The 20,470-nt window shown below is 43.7% G+C and overlaps 1 protein-coding gene across 1 annotated transcript in view; it reads right to left on the bottom strand.

Moving 5' to 3' along the window:
* Window positions 1–20,470, bottom strand: part of LOC147667184 (retinoid-inducible serine carboxypeptidase-like) — a 236,926-nt gene that overhangs the window by 21,743 nt on the left and 194,713 nt on the right. The window contains exons 11-12 of the mRNA XM_086948868.1: window positions 6,356–6,493; window positions 1,342–1,505 (exon numbers count right to left, since the gene is read on the bottom strand). Coding sequence (XP_086804994.1) covers window positions 1,342–1,505; window positions 6,356–6,493 — 302 coding nt within the window. The remainder of the gene's footprint in view (window positions 1–1,341; window positions 1,506–6,355; window positions 6,494–20,470) is intronic.

Raw genomic sequence — 20,470 nt, 5'->3', positions numbered from 1 at the left:
CCTTTGGGACAAAACATTCTAAAAGTTCTTTGTACCATCCTCAGACAAATGGCCTCGTTGAGAGGATGAATAGGGTGATTGGTGAGTGTATTAAGTGGGCTAGGTCTGGGAATCATGATATTGGTAAATCTGTAAACAGTATGTTGTGGTTTTATAGAACCACTCCACATTCTTCAACCAATATCTCACCGTTTGAACTACTCAAAGGATGCAAGGCCAACACCAGTTTCAAGCCTGGATGGATGAATAAATGGCTCAAAGCCAGTTCTGATGTTGAGAAACTGATGGACATTGTTCATGCTAATTTGTCTGAATCTCAAGCAAAACAGAAAAAATGGTATGGTAATAAGAAAAGTGTAAAGACTGTTTCTTTATTGGTTGGTGACATGATCAGGATTAAAACTCCTATTCATGGTAAAAAAGGAGAATGTAAATTTGGTAAACCTGTTAAGGTTGTCAGAATTGGCAACAATGCTGTTCAGGTCATGGGTGGTAATTGGAAGAATGTTTCCAAAATTGTCAAAGTAAAGACTTCCTTCAAGGACCGATCTGATTTAGCTGATGGAGTTCCCGTCAGCAATGTCGGAGAAGTTCATGTTGATCTCAGAAAGAGCTCAAGAGTTCCTGTCACTCCTAAAAGGTTTCTAGAATAATATATCTATTTTATTTTGTTTGTTGTTTAAAGAGAAGGGAAGGTAAACGGTATATCTTCTCTCTGTGTTGAGGTGTTGCGCTCCACTGCCTGTGTATCAGGTGATGTGGTGCTGCATTTCATCATAGAGTCCTGGGGTTGCTGGGTGACTATGTTTCTGGCATTCTTAATATGTATCTATTGAAACTATGTAGACCGTTGAGTTTATCTGATTGAATGTGGAGCTGCTTTAAATAACTCCACAACTATGTAGATTAACAATAAATACTTTAACTTACCTCGACTCTGTTGATCTTCACTACAGAGTGCAAGAAACTACCTGCTGAGTTTTTATTCTCTGGCTGTGGCAGGCATCGTAGTTGTAAAGGCAGGATTCTCTGTCTGGCCCTAGTAGTGAGCAGAAGACTGCTCATGCAGATGGGATGGATGATAGTGTTGTGGGCTGGTTAATCCCTTTAGTCCAAAGGACAAGAAAGATGAAGGAAAGCAACAGCTGCCTTTACCATCAAGCTGCTATTAAAGACTGTTCTCTTGAACATGCTCATTCTCATTCACAGTGCTGTTATGTTATATACCTGCAATTTCTGTGGACTTCTACGCAACTAGTACAGTGTCCAAGGGAGTTTCTTTACTAAACCAAAATGTTGACTACATCTATAATGAAGAAATCTTGCATATATTTAATTTACCATGTGCCCCGCCTTCAGGATCCAGTAAAAGGCAAGGTTTTCATAAGACTTGTGGAAAGCTGCTGTGTATCCTGGTGCTGAAGATACATAAAGAGGTTGCCATTTCAACTTTCTAAACTGGTCGATCGAAGACCATTTCAGCTTCTTTAGCCACATCTCCTGACCTAAAACAGAAACATACAAGACATTAAATGCTTACCTAATTCTATAAAATCACATGGTGACAGTATATTAGAAACTATATAACATTAAGTTACTCATGCAACACTGGGTGTGCCCAATTTACACAAATATAATATCAATCACAGAACTGACTATGTTACTGCTACTCAGAAGTCTGTCTCTATAGAACATGAATACCGCTTCAAGTAAAACTAGAGCAGCAAAGCATTTCACACAGCAAAAAGAAGAAAAGAAAAGGATTTGGAAATACATGCACTTTTTTGCTCTAGTTATCCCAATGGTAGTGTTTGTTACATATAAATATAACAAGAATAAAACACATGGTCATGAAGAGATGGTACCTTTATTATGCAAGCTACCTAAGGAAGAAAACACAGCAATCTAATCCAACTTCTTGACACCTGAAGTCACCAGATGGCCCGTTTTGGAAGTCTAGAAAATGATCATACAGCTCAAACTTCTTACAATTTCTTAAAGGGATATGATTCGTCAGTGCAGTGCCTTTCATATATCAGATGCCTACAAACTCAACTTTCTCTCATTTCGAAAGAAAGCCATCATCAAGAAAGAAAGTCCATCACCACGTTATCTTGTACATACTTGATTCCTCCTTCTATGAAGATGTTACAAAGAAAAAAGGTGGAAAAATTGCATGAAACCCAAGTTTTAACAGAAGAGATTGCCAGCACAGTCCACCATGATTTAGGTATATCCCTTGAGAGTGCATGCAAATGATTACAAACAAAGCACCTTGGGTGCAATGCATGTTGTTAATGAGGACATGGTTTTGGAAAGAAAATTGTGTGGTTTTAACAATAGTGAAAAGAGAGGGACCTTGATGTTCTTTTGAATCCTGCAGAATGTGGACATTCAAGACAAAGTTAAATGGGCATCAAATACTCCGAAGTTATTGGCATGGGAGCAGCACAAAAGCAACTGCATAGTAGCCGACGAGCCAAGGAGATCTGGCGGGTCCTGATTAAGGACCTTATATACACGCAGTGTTCTCTTAACATTAATGTAGTGCCTAATATTCTTGAACGAATATGCAAGAATTTTAGGAAAGAACATGTGAGAAGCACTCTCCTGACCTGCATAGAAATCAGAGAATTTTAAGCAATAAGATCCAGAGTTCTTTAAATCACGTTGTAGTGTTAGAAATGGCTTCAAAATCCTAAAGAAGCACGGCTATAAAAACCTCACAAGGCAAACCTCTTCTTAAGAATCTGTTTTTGTCTGCCACACAAGGACTGTGATGTGTTAGATAAACGCAAGTCATGCCAAGACTCTTCTGTGGAGAAGGTATCTTTTCAGCAGATGACTTTGAAAAGGAAAAATGGAATTTCACACACGAAACAGCATGAAAACAGTTTATCACATGTGTATCCTTGAGCAAAAGGCTCCGGTATGTGAATTTCTTTAAGCATATAGGAGCCTCTTTTAGATGGCTGCCTCTTTTCTTTTTCCAATTATTTCTGTGGCATATGCCTGCAATAAATTTAAACATTCCACTAGCTGACAAATGCCAGACTCATTGGCTCTGCCAATTTTTGCTTTCATTGGATCTTATACTACAATGTCCAAACGTAAATTGTGGGGCACAGTACTATATTGTAATTAAGTTGATAACACAATGCTTTGGGGATATTTTCTGTAATATATTGTGCGGTCCTCGTAGATAACAAACATTCAATAAAAAGCTCAGATTAAAGTAAAATGGCATGTTTCCTGTGCTTAAAATGTTTGCTGTAAATTAACAATCAATCAGTCAGCCGCTTAAAGCACAAGACTTAAGTGGAAGCATGAGAGCTAAACTTGTTTTATGAAAGTGGAAGGTAAATAGGAAAGTCACCTAGACAGGGGAAATGGCTACACTGGTTGTAGTTCCACTAATAACTCGAAAAGATGTCTATTTATTGCCATCTACTGGTCTTACATATACAAAGCAATCCAGTTTCCATAGTTTCTGCTGCCCGAAAACTCTGGAAACACCTGGGACAATAATGAGGCTTAAGCTGGTTTCAATCTGGGATGTTCTGGGGGACTATGAAAGGCATATATGTCTCATACCTCCTGGGCTCAAGTTCTCAGGCTAAAGTGAATGTCTATTAGCAATGTCCCTTAAAGTAGGTTTCTCAGAATAGCAAGAGAAGGAGGCTTCGGTAAGAGGACTCAGTCAGAGAGGTTGTGTCAATGCATATGGCTCATAAAAGATAGTTCAATCATTGATGGGAGGATTGGATTTCAAGGGGTACAAGTAAGAGAGGTTGAACATCAAATGTACCAAAACAGCAGGTACTAACCAACTGATGGCAAGTGGTTGGATATGCTCCCTTGAGCAGGCATGCACCTAGCAATGAGGAAAGGTGGACATTTTATGCCTGGACTCATCCTTAGACTCTGCAATTAGGGTGCATTTTACCCCTAGCCTCCAAGAATTACTGATGTGGAGTGGGAATAAGGATCACTAAACTTTTTGAAGGCATCAGCTTACAGTTGCAGGGCCTACTTCCGGATGAAGTTTAAGATTCTAAACATTACCAATAGCAAAGCCCCTGTGGAAGACCCTGAAGGCCCTCTGAGATGCACCCAAGCTCAGGTTCACCTCCAGTAGGAGACAGTTTATGCAGTACCCTGGAGCATACTCCAGGTCATAGCAGACTGACCCTTACTCTGTGTCAAAATCCTTGCTCTTACTGTAAGCGCCAACGTAGCTGGTGCAGTACCTTCGAGCAAGCTCAGGTGCAAGACTGTTAATTAGGGAAATTCCCAGTGGAGGATCACTCACCGGCCCCTCTCTATAACCACTGCTAAGATAGTCTTTTTCTAAACTAAAACTGGGAGCAATCATAACTAATTATATCCGAAGAATTAAGGACAGTACAATAATGTCAGTTGGCACTTTCCTTGTCTCCAGTCTGGGATGGTTAGAATTCCTGAGCAATACTAAGTTTCATGGTGATGAGCTGTGTGTGCAGGAGAGGGCAGGGAATATAGCATGGCGTCCCCAGTCTTCTTTCGGCTCATCTCAGAAGTCTTCTGTACATTCTTGAAGGTGTAAAAAAGATTAAAAAGACACATTGCAAGAATGTAGACTGACCAGTGGAAGCTTAGTCTTGAATTGGGGTGCCAATCTGGTTTTAATCTTTCTGCATTTCTTCTACAGAATCAGCAAGAGATTTCTAGTATGCTAGTGAGTATTCTAAATCTTTTACTGAGGAAGAAAAGAAAAAAAAAAGGCTTCTAAGCCTCCATTGCTCAAATCATAAGATAGAGGGTGTTATACAAATAAATGGACCAGCATGCGCAAATAACTGGCACACATGTATCGCATCAAAAATCAGGACACTTGAGTAATGAGCAAGGCTCACTCAGTGACAGTTGGCAAACAAACGAAATATTGATTTAGCTATAGGACAGAGGCTGCCAAGGCAGCCACGAGGACATCCCAACATAGCAGGCTAGAAGATGATGTACAACATTATTGAAGAGTTACTCCATCGCCTACATACTTCGAGAAAGGTAAGCCTGCTTAATCTCAGACCAGCTTGAAGCCTACAGAGTGCTTGTACTTCCCTCCCTTCAGCTTCTTGAAGACCAAAGAAGAGCCGGTTCTAAGCTCTCAGCTTGACCTTGTTGGCTGCTGGGGTTAGAGCTCATTTTAAAATGGTTGGAATAACTTTCGAGCTTCTAAACTTGCAGAAATATCGTCAATCAAATGTGTTATTTTTCCTAACTCCTTCTTAAATAGCTATTGTTGGTGGCAGTGACTGCTGTAGGTGCCCATGATATAGTAAAATTAAATCTTCTATGTTAAAGGCAGAAAAGAGACTTGACCCAATAACTTGACAACTGCCCCCAATGTATGTTCCGGCCTCTGGACACCAGTGACACTAATTGGGATGGATCAATCAATCAGTAGCGGACGTCTGTGCCACCTAAACATTGCCAGGAGCACCTAAAAACTTTCTTTAACGTGGTAGGTTTTCTTATGATCACAGCATTGTCTTTTGTAAGGTGTTGCTCATTTTGTACAAGGACATTGACTGATTTTGGCGGGCACACCATTTTTTTTCATTATCATCTCTGGGTATCTAAGGGGATAGAACCTGTATTGCATACAGCTCAACATTAAATGACATTAGCACCATGCATGAGGCAGGTATAAAAAACGTTTAGGGTTGAATCGGATCTTGTGCCTCGATCTGATGGTTTTCCTTGGGCATCATAATTTTAAGTTTACCCTTTAACTTCTATGATAATAATCTAATTCTTAAAGGAAAGTACCAACCAGACACTGAATTCATCATATGTTATCCTGCATTCTGAGTTTCTAATCTTCCACCCCACACAGCTCCTGGAGCATTCTTTAACTGTTCAACCGCTCCACTCTGAGAAAGTCAATTGGTCAAAGGCAGTACTTGGCCGTTCATTTACAGTACAATAATAGTATTGTGGCTGTGGGACAACACAATAGTAGTCCTAAAATGTACTTAATCACTTCGATGGCAGGTGCTACGCTACTAACATGTAGCCAATTCCCTCTGACAGTATTAGAGATTACCCAATATGATTAATGGAGCAACAGTAATTGTCAATCACGCTGTTTTTCATTCAAACCATTGTAGGACAAAGCAGTCACATGTTCCCTCTCATTTGCAGGGCCCAAAAAACTGACACCTTAAAACAGGAGACAGAAATGTTAAAATAGATAAGCCCAAGCACCTCAGTGAACATTCCCTACATTGTGTGTTTAATACACTGGAAGCACCAAGCCTTTAGTAACCAGTTGCAACACATGAAGATGCACCTATCGAACTACATTACTTACCAACCGTGTCCACAATGAGATCCAGCTGACCGTTGTACACCGTCACATTGACTTTAGCGGTCAGAAGCTCATCCACTATGTCAATGACTGGTTTCATGAAATCTTCAGCCATGTTCAGAAAAACATCATTGGCTTGTCCTAGTCACACGAAAAGAATGAAAAACGAAAATGTGAATGTTTTTTGGTATACAACTAACAAAACGCGACAGTGAAGGTTCCATATGGTAACTGAGTAATATATAGTTTAGAACAGTATTTTACAATTGAAAGCTAGATCCCTTGTGGGGTCATAAAGTTGCTGCCTCTTTCTTTCTTTTTAAGTTCTGGTGATGTGTGGCGCCGCTAACTTCTGAACCGAACGCAAAGCGCCCTTACTCATTATTTTAATCATTAGCGGCATGCAGATGACAAACTTCATAAATGTGTACAGCTTGTTTTTATCAGCTGTAGGAATCTAGATTTTCAGATTTTTAAATAACAAAATGTTTCCAATGTTAAATATTGAACATTAAAATAAAGCCAGTTCATTCCGCGAAAAAGTCTCAGCAGGGAACAATTTCCTAACTAATTCGGAGGCACCTTTCCTGTTAAGTACTATAGCCTGTTGCCAAGGGCTATTCCGGTTGTTAAAGGCCCTGAACCCAAGTTATAGGCCAAAGCCACAGGTGAGGGCCTATAACGAGGGAGAGGAGCTTTAACAACCGATATAAGACGAGGTAGAAGGGCTATAAGACTATTAGAACATCCCACCCCCTTGGCGTAGAATGTTCCAAATTTGAAAGGGAGAAACAAAGACAAAGATTGGAATGTTTGACCAGAAGGCTTATACCAGCTATTATAGGTCCGGACTCACTGCATTGCCTTCAAAGGTGCTCTCAACACTCCAATGTTCTAATACAGTTTTAGAGCCTGCCATAGCAGGTTCTACCGGCCATTAAAGGCCCGCTCCAGTGTTAAAGACCCAAGTCGAAGGAGAGAGACTTTAACAAGGGGCCTTTAATGGGCAGTAGAGCACGCTACGGAGGGCTCTAAGTCTATTAGAACATTCCGCCTCCTTGAGGGCAGAATGTTCCAACAATTCAAACAAAGGCCTAATTGAGATCCCCGTGGGTTCCATGAAGCCTTTGTTCACAGCAACAGCTGTGAACGACAACATTGAAATGTTGGTGCTCCTGGCTTCTACCGGCCATTAGGAGCCTGGAACACTCCATTGTCTTTAATGGAGCTCCCAATATTCCAATGCTTGTAATCAGTGGTCACATGATGTCTATGAAGCAACAAGAGCTTAAGCTTTGGAAAGCAATCACATTATTTAGCAATGATTTCTTCACAGTATTAATTGAAAATAAATATGGTATTTCTGATGAAAGAAGCAAAGCAGTTCATCAATGATCGGTCCAAGACTCAGGCATGCGACTTGACACTGCAGAGCAGAATTCCTATGGGCAGTGCTAGTAGGAGTTTGTAACTTTGCTTTCCTTTGCAGTGGTGTGATGGCGCCAAAGTAAAATGCTAATTACCGGTAATTAACTATTTGCATGTTGTCAGGTTGTACATCACATGATTTACAGTAGCCTTTCATGTAGTGTTGGATTTGCAATATTACAACTTATTTCAAAATGTAAGTTTCCATTTTGAGAATGACTCATGATCACTCATTCAAAAAAATACAGCATCATGACACAGACTACATGTTATGTTATTATATTATGCCCCAAAAGAATAGGCGTGTCAGCGTGTGTAGTGAATCCAAGAATGAGATGTTGCAAAGCAAAGTCCCTCTTTCCTGAGTTGAATAAGATGTGTGAAATGTCTGAATTGTTGGTGTGCATATGAATAACAAACCTGAATGTGCTGCAGAATCTAGTGTGCTAGACCCCAGTAATTAACTTTTGCCGGTGCGTTTGCCGATGCTCAAGGCTGGCACTTATTTCTAAACATAATGACGTATTTATCCACTATATGGTGGCACCATGTCTCTCTATTTCTTTTTGCAGAATCAATCAGTAGAACGTTCAACTATTTAATATTCCTTTTAAAACTGATAAAACGATACATAGGTACTGCAATCACTGGCATTTGGCCGCGGCGGAATGTGCTGCAGGCGCTGCCAGCTACAGTGGACTCCAGAGAAATTCTTTGGGCCCTGGCACTTCATTTTTCACAAATTGAGCACTGCCAGTCCCTCTTTGGAAATGGGCTCATCAAGGAATGAGTGCCCAAAGGAAACAAAAAGTTGCTTAGTTTTGTGTCTAGGCTTAATTCTATTTATAGAGTTCCTAAGTGCTCTCTGCCATCTAGTAACTGCATTGCTCTCCCTGCACTGCTTGAAAGATTTTGGAAAGCATGTTGGAAGTGCAATGGCTTGATGGAGTCAAAATCTTTTGAAGAACCTGTGCATGTGTATGGAAGACTACTTTGTCTTTGCAGACCGGAATGAAAGTTTCTTCATTTGTCAGCACCAGGAATTCACAGAGTCTGCTCAAGGAATGACTTCCATTAAAGGTGGGCGTGCCACTAAAAGGTTCAAGCCCAAGGTCCGCTAACACTTTCGGCCCAATCACGAGTCGAGCTTTGGTGCAGCTCCACTGCCTCTACTCTCTCTCGCATGCCCTTATGCCACTCTGCAAGTTTCCTCGTTGCAGCAGAAGAGAGGCTGGTGAGCACTGTGGTCATTTGCATTTTGGTTTTTCCCATTATCAAAACATAGGAAGCAGTGAAGCGCTGACCAGCCTCTCCCCCTCACCCCTTTCTCCTATACACACAGGGGGCTGAAGCGCCAGCTGGCTTGTTACATTTTGGTAGTCAAAATACACAAAGCCCAAGGCGCTGGTCAGCTCTTCTGCTGCTGCATCCAGCAGTGTTCCCACCTGCATCGAGGGCCTTTTGCAAAACTGGGATGGCCTTGCCCATCATGGATGCAAGAAAAGCAGTCACACAAACAACAGAGGAAATTGGGGTATGCAAATAGTACAAAACAACTGATCATAATGGGCCCTGTCATATCTTGCAAGGAGCGCTTGTGTGTTAGCTATGCGCCAGGTTATGCTTGCTTGGGAAGCTATTCTCTTACCTGAATCGTCTATCATTTTAGATTCTTTATCAGGAGGTGGCGCTTCACCTGAGGTTTGGGAGTTAGCACGCTTTCTAGCGTTGGAAACGACTAGAGAATCCAAGGGTAGCTGTCCCTTAATATAGGCAGGATCTGCAGGGGCAGGTCTATATTTCTTTTCTATTCTGGGGTTTATGATCCTAATACAGGATCTTTAAACACTTCGGGTGCATGCTTAATGACCCCTTTAATCATGGGTAGTATTTGAACTGTCTTTTGGGATTGTTCAAAAGTATCTAGTAAAAAGTCCTCCTCTGCCTCATCTGAGTGCATTGTGACACCAGCTCTATTAATTAAATGTCCAAACCCAATATTATCTTCCAGGGGAGATGGAATGTGGCAACTGCGTATCGTGCGACAACACCATGGAAGGCACTGTGTTCACATATGGTAACAAATACATAAAACACGATGACTTTACCAATTGCAACACCCATAATGTCATATACTGCATCCTCTGTCCATGCAGTAAAGCGTATATATTGGGAAAACAAGCCAGCCAGTAAAGAAACGCATTTCGCAGCATCGTTCACGAATTAGATGTAAAACACCGAATGCACCAATGGTGACACATTGTACAGAAAAAAACCATGGTCCAAATGACTTGAAATGGACTGTATTGCGTCATATAACCGGAAAAAACATTGAAAATACACTTTCAATAATTGAGGCTAAAACAATTAGGTTCTTGGGACAGTGGATAATGGACTGAATGAAATGTCTGAATTAACGAACTGTGGATAATTTCCACAAAGTGTGAACCCCCCATGAGTAAGGACCCCTTCTCACGAATAGCATACAGCTATCCACTAACTAATTCTCAAAATGCCCTCTTATAAGTAATTGAAGTGTCATATACCACAGAATCAAAGACTACCACATTACTGGGTTGTAAAAAATATCTACAAGAGAAAATTAAAATCGATCGCCCCCCCCAGCAGCTTAGGCGGAGATATTAACTCCTAAAGAGATGACAATGTTAAAATTATCGAAGATATTCACAAGGGAAATAGTTCTCCATGCCGGAACGATATGTACCAACATAATAATTTTCCTTCCAGCAGGCTCCTCTCCTGATAATATGCCCCCCAAAGAGATGAGTGTCAAAATGTACCCGATGATATCCGCAAGGGTAATGGTTCCCCATGCCGGAATGATATGTACCAACATAAGGATTTGCCCTCTAGCAGGCTCCTCTCCTGATAATATGCTCCAAATTGACACGATAAAATTTAATCATGTCGACATCAATTGTATACAAGGGACAAGTATAATTGGTAGAGCAGTGTCGGACCCTCAATAAAGTTCAGTCCCTCTGAAAGAAGAAAAAAAACACAAAGTCATATCGAGAAGCGCGTCGACAGTGTGGAGTATTTCCATGGCAACTGCGATCCAATCGGAAAAGACGTCAAAACGTAAACCACGTAATACCAACAAACTGTCCAAAGAGAAGGAACACCAGAATCTGCGATTCACCAGCCAGAGAGAGGGCAGTGTTACCGAGCCGAGAACTTGCCGAATTCAAGGTACAATCTTGAGTAGAAGGATTGTATGTTCTTAATACTGCTCCAAGTAGATAGACTATGCGCAGTACAAAAGAAGTCACATTAAGCGAAAAGATAGCTCGCTCTCGCACATCGACCACAACGTTATGTGTAGAAACAGAGGAAACCCGCTACACAAGAGGCAACGAAAACTGGCGCTCCCGCCATTAACAACATGAAAAAGAGCAAAGTATGAGTTAGTCCACCTAAAAGAACACACAGAAAGGGAGCAACATCAAAACGAAATGCACATAAGCTTTAAGTGAGATAACATGTATGCATGAGAACGAAGAATGAATTGACAGCCTTCCAAAAATCACAAGGAGGCAGCAACAGAAAGATGACAGGCACAACATCTTAAAGCGAGATAGCTAGCCTGCCAGTAACGGAGGTTCACAGACAACCGATATGCTTACTAATTTTCTTGTAACATAATTATATGGTCAATCCATAGAACTCAGGAACCATAAAATCAAGCTCTTTCATTCTCTTACCATGAGATGACCCACAGAAGATAAGAAACATGGACACTGGAAGACCCTGACCTATGTTAGCACGCAGTAATAGGCAGGAAGCTCCTGCATGAAGTTGCAGCTTGAAGACAATTGTTATGTGAGTGAGAATAACAATGCAGTCGTTCACATCAATTTTATGAATAGGAACACACACTTAATATAACATATTATTACATCTACAGGTGTATAGATGTCCTACCACCACACTGTTCAGCCCTGAGGAAGACATCATTATGAAAATGATACATTGGTCCTAATTGGAGAAGGTCGAAACACATTGGCATCTGTATTATTAGTGGTTTGGAGCAAAAACCCACAAAATAAATAGATTTACCCTTTTAGCAATCTAATAGTGGAATGATTTCCACCCCCACTGTTTTATATGGTGTAAATAATCTCAGACCCTATATAGGACTCGCAAATCAGGTTACACCGAGGGCAAAGAGGTACATGGTCCAGGTGTAGAGATTTATTGTCAATAGAAGTTGGACAAACAAGAGATAGGCATCCCATGTCTAATTTGTGATTGATAAATAAACAGTTAGAATCCACTCCTTGAGATTAAGGGTGTCTCCTCCACAGTGGGGAACACCTTTATGTTTTTAGGTCCCCTCACACACCAACAGGGCCCTTGGTGTCATGCTTCATCCTCGGGGTCATGTGAGTGTATTGTGGGGTTTGGGAAATAGTGATAGTTAAAAAGAACCTGGCTCGTGGTGTGACTAAAAATTATTTAATAAGCCCCTTGCTGGTGCTGTTAAAAAAGAGGGTGGGAGGTCACTACGCTGACAATGTGCGTTACCGCCTTTTTGTGTGCGTCGACATGTTTCGGTGCCAGAAGCACCTTCTTCATGACGGGGTGCACAAATCCCCACCTTACTCACGTTTCTCTAACTAATACCAGAATTTTCTAATAAAAGTGAGGAAAAATTACAGTGCAGGTAAAAGTAATGCACCTAGCAAAAAAAGACGTTCTATATTGATCAACCTGTAAAGGAAAGAAGACAAAAAAAAAATTTCTGGTGGTCTCTCTCCATATCCATAGGTAAAATGTCCAGTGGTTACAGGTGACATACTATAGCTGCATTCCAGTGCTTATAGTGGGATAAAAATATTTTACAAAAAACACACTAGACTCACTAACACACAATATAGAGCACACACACTTAATGAGGACATTTTTGATCAGGTGTTTTCAAATCATTTCCTGGTCGTAACACTATTGTTGGTAAAGAGGGAAAGGACAAAGTTTGTGTTATATCCCTGTAAAGTGAGGAGGAAAAATGTCAATTTCATGCCATTACATATTTACAACATACTGTTTTGGAGTTGTAGATAAACATGTTGACGCACACAAAAAGGAGGTAACGCACATGGTCAGTGTAGTGACCTCCCACCCTCTTTTTTAACAGCACCAGCACGGGGGCTTATTAAATAATTTTTAGTCACCCCACGAGCCAGGTTCTTTTAAACTATCACTATTTCCCAAACCCCACAATACACTCACATTTATTCAGAACAACCCCTCACCAACACCACACATAGTCTAACAAGTGCTCCCACGTCTCCGTAGGTCGCAGCACGCCGTACCCCGTAGAGGGGTACGATGACCCCGATGATGAAGCATGACACCAAGGGGCCTGTTGGTGTGTGAGGGGACCTAAAAACATAAAGGTGTTCCCCACTGTGGAGGAGACACCCTTAATCTCAAGGAGTGGATTCTAACTGTTTATTTATATATGCCCACGGAGAATGAATCCATTCTGATTTCTCTCTCTCCCCCCTCTGATTGTTAATTTGTGATTGAATCATACTAAAGCATTTAGTGTGCAATGTTCAAAGTTGTATGATATCCGTTGTGTATAACTAAAATCATTTCTAGTCGCACCAGGAAATGATTCAACTGTGTATATGTTGTATAAATCAATGTTTTGTGTATATATAATGTGTTTTGTATAGATTTGAACCTAGGAGAGGTGCAAAAAATTCTTTGAAATGAAGGACATCCTAAATTTGTAAAAATATTGAATGATAAACAAAATTATTTGTTCAAGCCCATAGTCAATAAAAAGGACTTATGTGGCAATAAGAAAGAGTGTAATCTATGGTGTCAGAGGTATTCTTGTTTATAAATATATAGAGCAAGATGTCATCGGCATAAAGGGAGATGCGGTCTCCCATCCTTCCGACCACCGCAATCCACGCATTACAGGATCCCTCCTTATCCACGCCGCCAACGGCTCGAGCACCAAAGCAAAGAGGGGGGACAAAGGACAGTCCTGCCTGATCCCGCGCCCCAGAGGAAAGTCTTCAAAGACCCGCCCGTTGACCACTACATGTGCCATTGGTTGTGTATATAGGAGTTGAATATAGGCACAGAATTTGGGACCAAAACCAAAATGTTGTAGCACCGCAAATAGAAAGAGCCATTCCACTCGATCGAAGGCCATACTGGTGTCCAACAAGAGGATGAAGCCTCCTGTTGAATAGTGGGTATGTGAGCCATCACGCCATGAAGTCTCCTCAGGCATAAAACCGGATTAGTCGGGGTGCACTAGGGTCGTAAGGTAAGGCTGGAGCCTAGCTGCCAGCACTTTTGCTAGTATTTTCGCTTCCGCATTGAGGAGCAATATTGGGCAGTAGGAGGTGCACTCCTGTAGAGGCTTACCTGGTTTCAGGATTGCTATAAGCGTCGCTACCCGCTGGTCTCTAGGGAGTGTTCCCATCTCTAGACTGGCTTCATACATCCTACGTAGATGCGGCACTAGCGTGCCCGCTTCTTTTTTGTCAAGCTCAATGGGAATACCGTTGGGACCTAGTGCCTTACCTGGTTGAAGCCCTCTAATGCCTGAAATTAGTTCACCACGTGTGAGAGCTGCCTCCAGTGCCTGTACTTCATGTGGCGCAAGACTGGGCAGTCCTATATTCTTATAGAAAGGCCAAATTCTCCTCTACGGTTGTCGTTGCCTTGGGAGTGCATATTTTCTCGTAATGTTTTGCGAACTCTGTGACTATGGCGTGTGGGTCCGTTATCTCCCCAGTGCAGTCGTTTTACCCAGCGACTGGCCCGTTCCTTTTTGTCAAGCCAGGCGAGGAGTTTGGTGGCTTTGTTCCCCACTTCATAGATGGTGTGTTGTGTTTATGTGACACTTGCCTTAGCTTCCTCCCAGGTGTGGTCTCTGCATGCTTGTTTTGCAAAGCCTAATGTGTGAGCCGCTTTGTTATTGGGCTCTGTGGCGTGTGCGCTCTCTGCCCGACTCAGCGCCTGTTCAAGCGCCCGCACCTGCTGTGCCTTCTCCCGCTTATGTGACGTGATCAAGGAGATAGCCTGTTCACGCAGGACCGTCTTGTATGCTTCCCATTTGGTGGTGGGAGAGGCCTCTGACTGTACATTTTCTTTGAAATAATGTCCCAAAATTTTGTGCAGGCCCTTCCATATGGTTGGGTCTTTTAGGTACCCGGGATATATGGGATACGTGCATCTCCTCCCCATAAAGTGGGATGTGTATGTCACTAAAACAAAGGGAATAGTCCGATATGCCTCTGGGGAGGTGTGTGATCTCCAGTACTCACTCCAGACCGGTTGATGAGGTGAGGTTTTCCACTTCCAACTGGCCGACTTTCAGTTGCAGGGTAGCGGTGTCTTTTGTGAGGGTCGCCGTAACATTTTCGACCACTGCTGGGCCGAGTGCCGGCCCCCCCCATCGGTATCTGACAGCACAGTGCCTAGTCCAGGTGCGGGGCAGTACTCGCCGCTGCCTGCCTTTTGACTATGTGTCACGCGCGGCCTTTTTGGTTACCTGCCGCGCATTGAAGGTGGTATTAGGGGTCAGAACCCACGCAGGTCCCAGGCCCGTTCCGGGCGCCTCCTCAGTGACTTGATCTAAGCGCGGCTTTCGACACAGTGTGTCATGACACCTTACTAAGCCGCCTGTCTAGTGTGGGGATCATGGATGGAGCTTGGGCCTGGTTTGAATCCTTTCTGAGGAACAGGTCTTTCAGGGTTTTTGACGGCGACTCAGCTTCCTCCAGTAGACCCCTCAATTGTGGAGTTCCTCAGGGCTCCTCTCTGAGCCCGGCCTTGTTCAACCTATATATGAGGCCACTGGCCAGTGTCGTCCGCCCTTTTGGAGTTAAAATCATCTCATATGCGGACGACACACAGCTAGTGGTCTCACTGGCGCAAGAGTCATCCCGAACAGCGCCAGGTGGGCTCAGAGAATGCCTAGAGGAAGTGAGGAGCTGGATGACGGCATCAGCCCTGAAACTGAACGGAGACAAAACCGAGCTGATGCTCCTAGGACCCTCAGAATCGGCACTCTCCCCCTCCCTTTGGCCCCCCAGCCTAGGGCCGCCGCCAACCCCAAAAAACGCAATCAAAAGCCTTGGGGTATGGCTGGACAGCTCACTCTCCTTCAATACCCAAGCCACTAAACTTTCAGCTACATGTTTTGCCATTTTGAGGATACTAAACAAAATCTTCCCCATCCTCCCCCTGGAAGCCAAACAGGCAGCCATCCAAGGACTCATCCACTCCCGGCTCGATTTTAACAATGCACTTTACCTGGGTGCACCTGAATATACCCTTCGTAGGCTGCAAACTGTCCAGAACAGCGCTGCTCGTCTCCTACTTAAAATCCCTCACAGACACTCAGTTAGGACCAGTTTAATAAGCCTCCACTGGTTACCGGTCCGACAGAGGGTTCTGTTCAAGGCGCTATGTATAGCCCACCAAGCCTTCTGGAACAGGGGTCCTATCATCACCCGTAACCTGATCTGTCAGTATATTCCGAAGCGGAATCTCCGCTCTAGCCAGACCCTCTTGGCAGTCGTCCCAAGAATTAAGAGATCCAGAACAGGCGGGAGAACCTTCATGTACAACGCAGCGAAGGCCTGGAATGCCCTACCACTTCATCTTAGAGCCACCCAGAACCTTAACTTATTCCGCAAACAACTGAAGACCCATCTCTTCACATCTGTTTGCTAAACCCCGCTATCTTCTCTCCCCTCCATGTGCACTGTAGGTTTGCGATTTCCCTAGCGCTTGGACGCCCACGGGCAACAACTGCGCTCTACAAATCCCCAAGTTTACAAGTTTACAAGTTTACTGTCGCCTCAGGCAGTATACAGGGTCCCAGCAACCCCACCCGGAGCCCCGAACGGTTGCTTTAGTATAAGGTTACGCAGGTGTTGCAATGTTCCCAGTAGGACCCTGTCTCGGAGTGCCACTGGTTCTTTGCATCTTTGAATCGCTGCTCTGGGCCCGTACCGGTGTGTCTCCTGGGGCTCCTTGGCCGCCACTCGCCCACGTGTGTGCCGGATCTGCTCACCAGGTTCTATGTGCGTCGCTGTTGGGGTCCGGACGCTCAGGGAAGGGATGGCGCCCCCTCCCCGCCCGGTTCACATACCTCTCAATTTTGATGATGGCGGTCGGTGAGTGGCAGGTGTGCGCCAGCGCAGTTCCGCCTGTTCAGCGGCTCTTACTTTGATAATCGCCACCCGTGTCTTCAAGCGGGCCCCACATAATCCTACGAGGCTGCACCGACCCAGGCGCTCCCCCACTGGGTTGTGGTGTTACGCAAGGCCCCTGCTCCAGCCACGGGCATAGGCCGCTCCTCGTCTGCGCGTTGTGGTGCCCTCAGGATCTGTGTCATGGACCTCAAGTTGGGTCAGATTATGCCCCACCTGTTCCGATGCCAGATTTATGGCTTTGGTTTACGATTATTGCACGGATTATGTGGCAGATTAAGGGGGATTTCTCAGTGTCGTCGAAGCTCCTCTAGGCTGCGGCCATCAACCTCTGTAGCTAGCCACACCCCCCCTAGGCTTCCTAACTTGAAGTGCAGTCTCAGTAGACCTACAATTTTGCTTCAGCTTTGACCCCCACTTCTTTTCATAACCAGTTACCCCTCATTGGAATCAGTGCCTCAAACGGCACTGAAGCAGGCTTATCTTGATATTCTTCAATGCCATGGAGCCATAGCAATCCCCACCTACAGTCATAATGGCTAGAGTTGGTCCTTCAGCACTTAAAATACAGACATGTCGAAGAGCTTTCTTCCATTATGATATTGAGGAAGGCACAGATTACAAACCAACTGCCAACTGGCTCATGCCAACTTCGAATGGCATCAAGGACAGAACTGAAACGTCAATTTTCCATCTTCCACCACCCAAAAAGTAATCCTGTACGTCCTGTAAGGTGCATACGGAGGATTCGAAAATCATTGATGCAACACTTTAATATTTTATCTGATGGGATATAATGAGTGAAAAAAACCACATAATTGTAGTATATATACTACAATAGAACAAGTTACTTCGCTTCAGCAACACTTTTTCTGGTGGATACAGTATGTGTCTGGGTTCCTCACCCTTTGAATTACCCCATGCGCAGCATTCCATGGAAACATTTCTCCATAGCTCTCCCATGTCGAGGAGGATGTCACAATGGAACGGGTCAGCTCGCGACCCCACGCAACATCATTGGAGCCATGAGAAGACCTTGTTGGTGTGCTGACATCCGTTTCACCCATTTTTTCCGTGCCTTCAAGGCGAGCGAGAGAACCAACAACATTTCCCCAAGTATATACAGTATACAGAAACCAAGAAAGAAACTGTAAAATTCTAAAACTGACATTTCCTAGTGACAAATACTACATCATTTCAAGTATTTCATAATAAATTGCACAAATCACGTCCATTATTTTTAAGTATAAACGGGGCGTCAGATGGGTAAGTATCTAATCCACAGGCGGATACTGTATCCGCCAGAAAAAGCATTACCGGGGGTAAGTAACTTGTTCTGATGGATACATCTGCCTGTGGATTCCTCACCTTTTGAATTGAATCCCAAACCAGTCCAGTTCTTGGAGGGTGCCGCCTACTTGTACCAAAAAATCCTGCAGCACAGAACATGCAAAGGGTCCGCCCCTCCTCACCTCAGTCTAAGCAATAATGCTTCGCGAAAGTGTCAAGGGGGCCCAAGTTGCCACCTGGCAGATGTCTACAACAGGGACACCTCTAGCGAAGGCCAAAGACTATTTAGCTCCTATGGAATGAGCTCGAATACCTTCAGGAGGCTCCTTCTTGGCCAAGGTGTAGCAGATCTTGATGCTGAGCATGATTCACCTGGACAGTATTCTCTTGTGGCCAGCCTTGCCCTTTATCCTGCCCACATTTCCAATGAAGAATTAGTCATCCAGCCTGAAGTCCTTAGTCCAGTCCAATGGGGTACATGGATATCGCAGCTGGCGGCCTCAGCGTTCATCCATGGTCGGAACAGCAATTGCTGTACCCCGGGTACTCGCTTACAGACAAGGACAGTACTTAACCGGCATTGAGGAACTGCGGACGAAACATTATTTTTACCTATCACGTGTTCCCTGTCTTACGCGATCAGGAGGCAATTGCATTTACGTTATCAGACGGCTCCCCCTACTGGCTAAATTTATCTGACGGTTGGACCAGATTCCCTTTAATCCACATCTTCATTTATGACAGATTAGGAACAGAACACTGGGACTTTCTCAGTTCATTACATCCATTTCTCTGATCAGGAGAACACTGGGACAGTACTGGAGAACACTGGGACAGTACTGGAATCTCCCAACGATATTCCGCATAGTTTATAGCAACTTTGTCGACAGCCTGCCATCACCTGTACATACTCTCCAGAACAATTGTCACCAGTAGCGACTCCTAAATTTTGGTCAGTTCCCATGGACCCAGAGATATTCTCTGTCAGCCCAACATTGAAATTGTGAATTGATTTAATTCTTACGGTGTGCTATTAAATTTGGATCGCTCCGGACCGCATAGATCTATGGATTAAATATATGCGCCCTGATGAAGGATTCTCTTGAACAACCTTCAGTTTCCGAAACGCGCGCCGGCGCTTTTTCTCCCACTGTATGCTGCTTTTGATGCTTTATTGCATGTGAATACTTGGTTTGCTTGATAGAGAAAGTGTGCATGATTGATTGAATGAATGAACGGTGTGTCATGTTTTTATTGTCACATTTGCTCTTGGGCTGATGTTTCCTTATGATTCCATAATCCAATGTTCTTTCAAATTAGAAACTGACCTTTCTCAATGCTGAACTAAATGATTTTATCAAAATTGATCAACTGAAAATAAATCTTACTTAAATAACTTAGCTGTTCTGTGGGTGTTTTTAGTAGATTTTCATTTATTGGATTCGCCATTCCTTGGGGAAGCTCCCTTTCATGTTTATTTAAGTACTTCACCCCTGGTGGGTTGCTCCCCGTGCCTATGGTCTTAGGTTTTCAGGGTCCGTCTGCTGTATTTTTGCACTGATTCGAGGGAGCACTGTAGGAGGTGTTTAAAGATAATAGCAAGTCCTCCTCCTCTACCCGTAGATCTATCCATTCTGGTAATCCCGAAACCTTCAGGAACAGCTTCCAATATATCAGGGGCCGAATCCTCACTAAGCCAGGTTTCGGTGACAAACAGAACATCTGTTTGTTCTTCCATTAAGAGATCGTGCAGCTCGATCTTATGTTTCACCATAGACCTACAGTTGATTAGAGATAGGGACAGCTTGGAATGATTGCTTCTCCTTTCAGTAAGCTTTCCAGCATTATAAGCGCAAAATGTACATTGCCGGTCCTGGGTATTGGGATTTATACTGTGCATGCAATTCTTACTCATAGTAGGGCATGATAGGCGTAGGGAGAGTGAGCTATATTTAATACCTGGTGCAAAAATGGCAGTCGGCCGCAGATGGGCTTGCCTTAGGCGCGTCAGCGGCGCGCCCGCTGCGCGGCCGCAGAGGCATTGGGATTTTAAAGAGTCTCCTCTGCCGGCCACTAGACCGCTGCCCCCTCAGGAAGTTCAGCGCCAAACTGGAACTACCTGCCTCTTGTCTACTCGCCCTCCGCGCAACGGGGAGACCGCGTCGGACCAGGGCGGTGAGACCAG

Source organism: Lissotriton vulgaris, unplaced genomic scaffold, assembly GCF_964263255.1.
Source record: "Lissotriton vulgaris unplaced genomic scaffold, aLisVul1.2 SCAFFOLD_1428, whole genome shotgun sequence".
Lineage (NCBI taxonomy): Eukaryota > Metazoa > Chordata > Amphibia > Caudata > Salamandridae > Lissotriton > Lissotriton vulgaris.
Note: the sequence above shows the minus strand (reverse complement) of the source record. Positions and strands in the feature narration are given on the sequence as shown.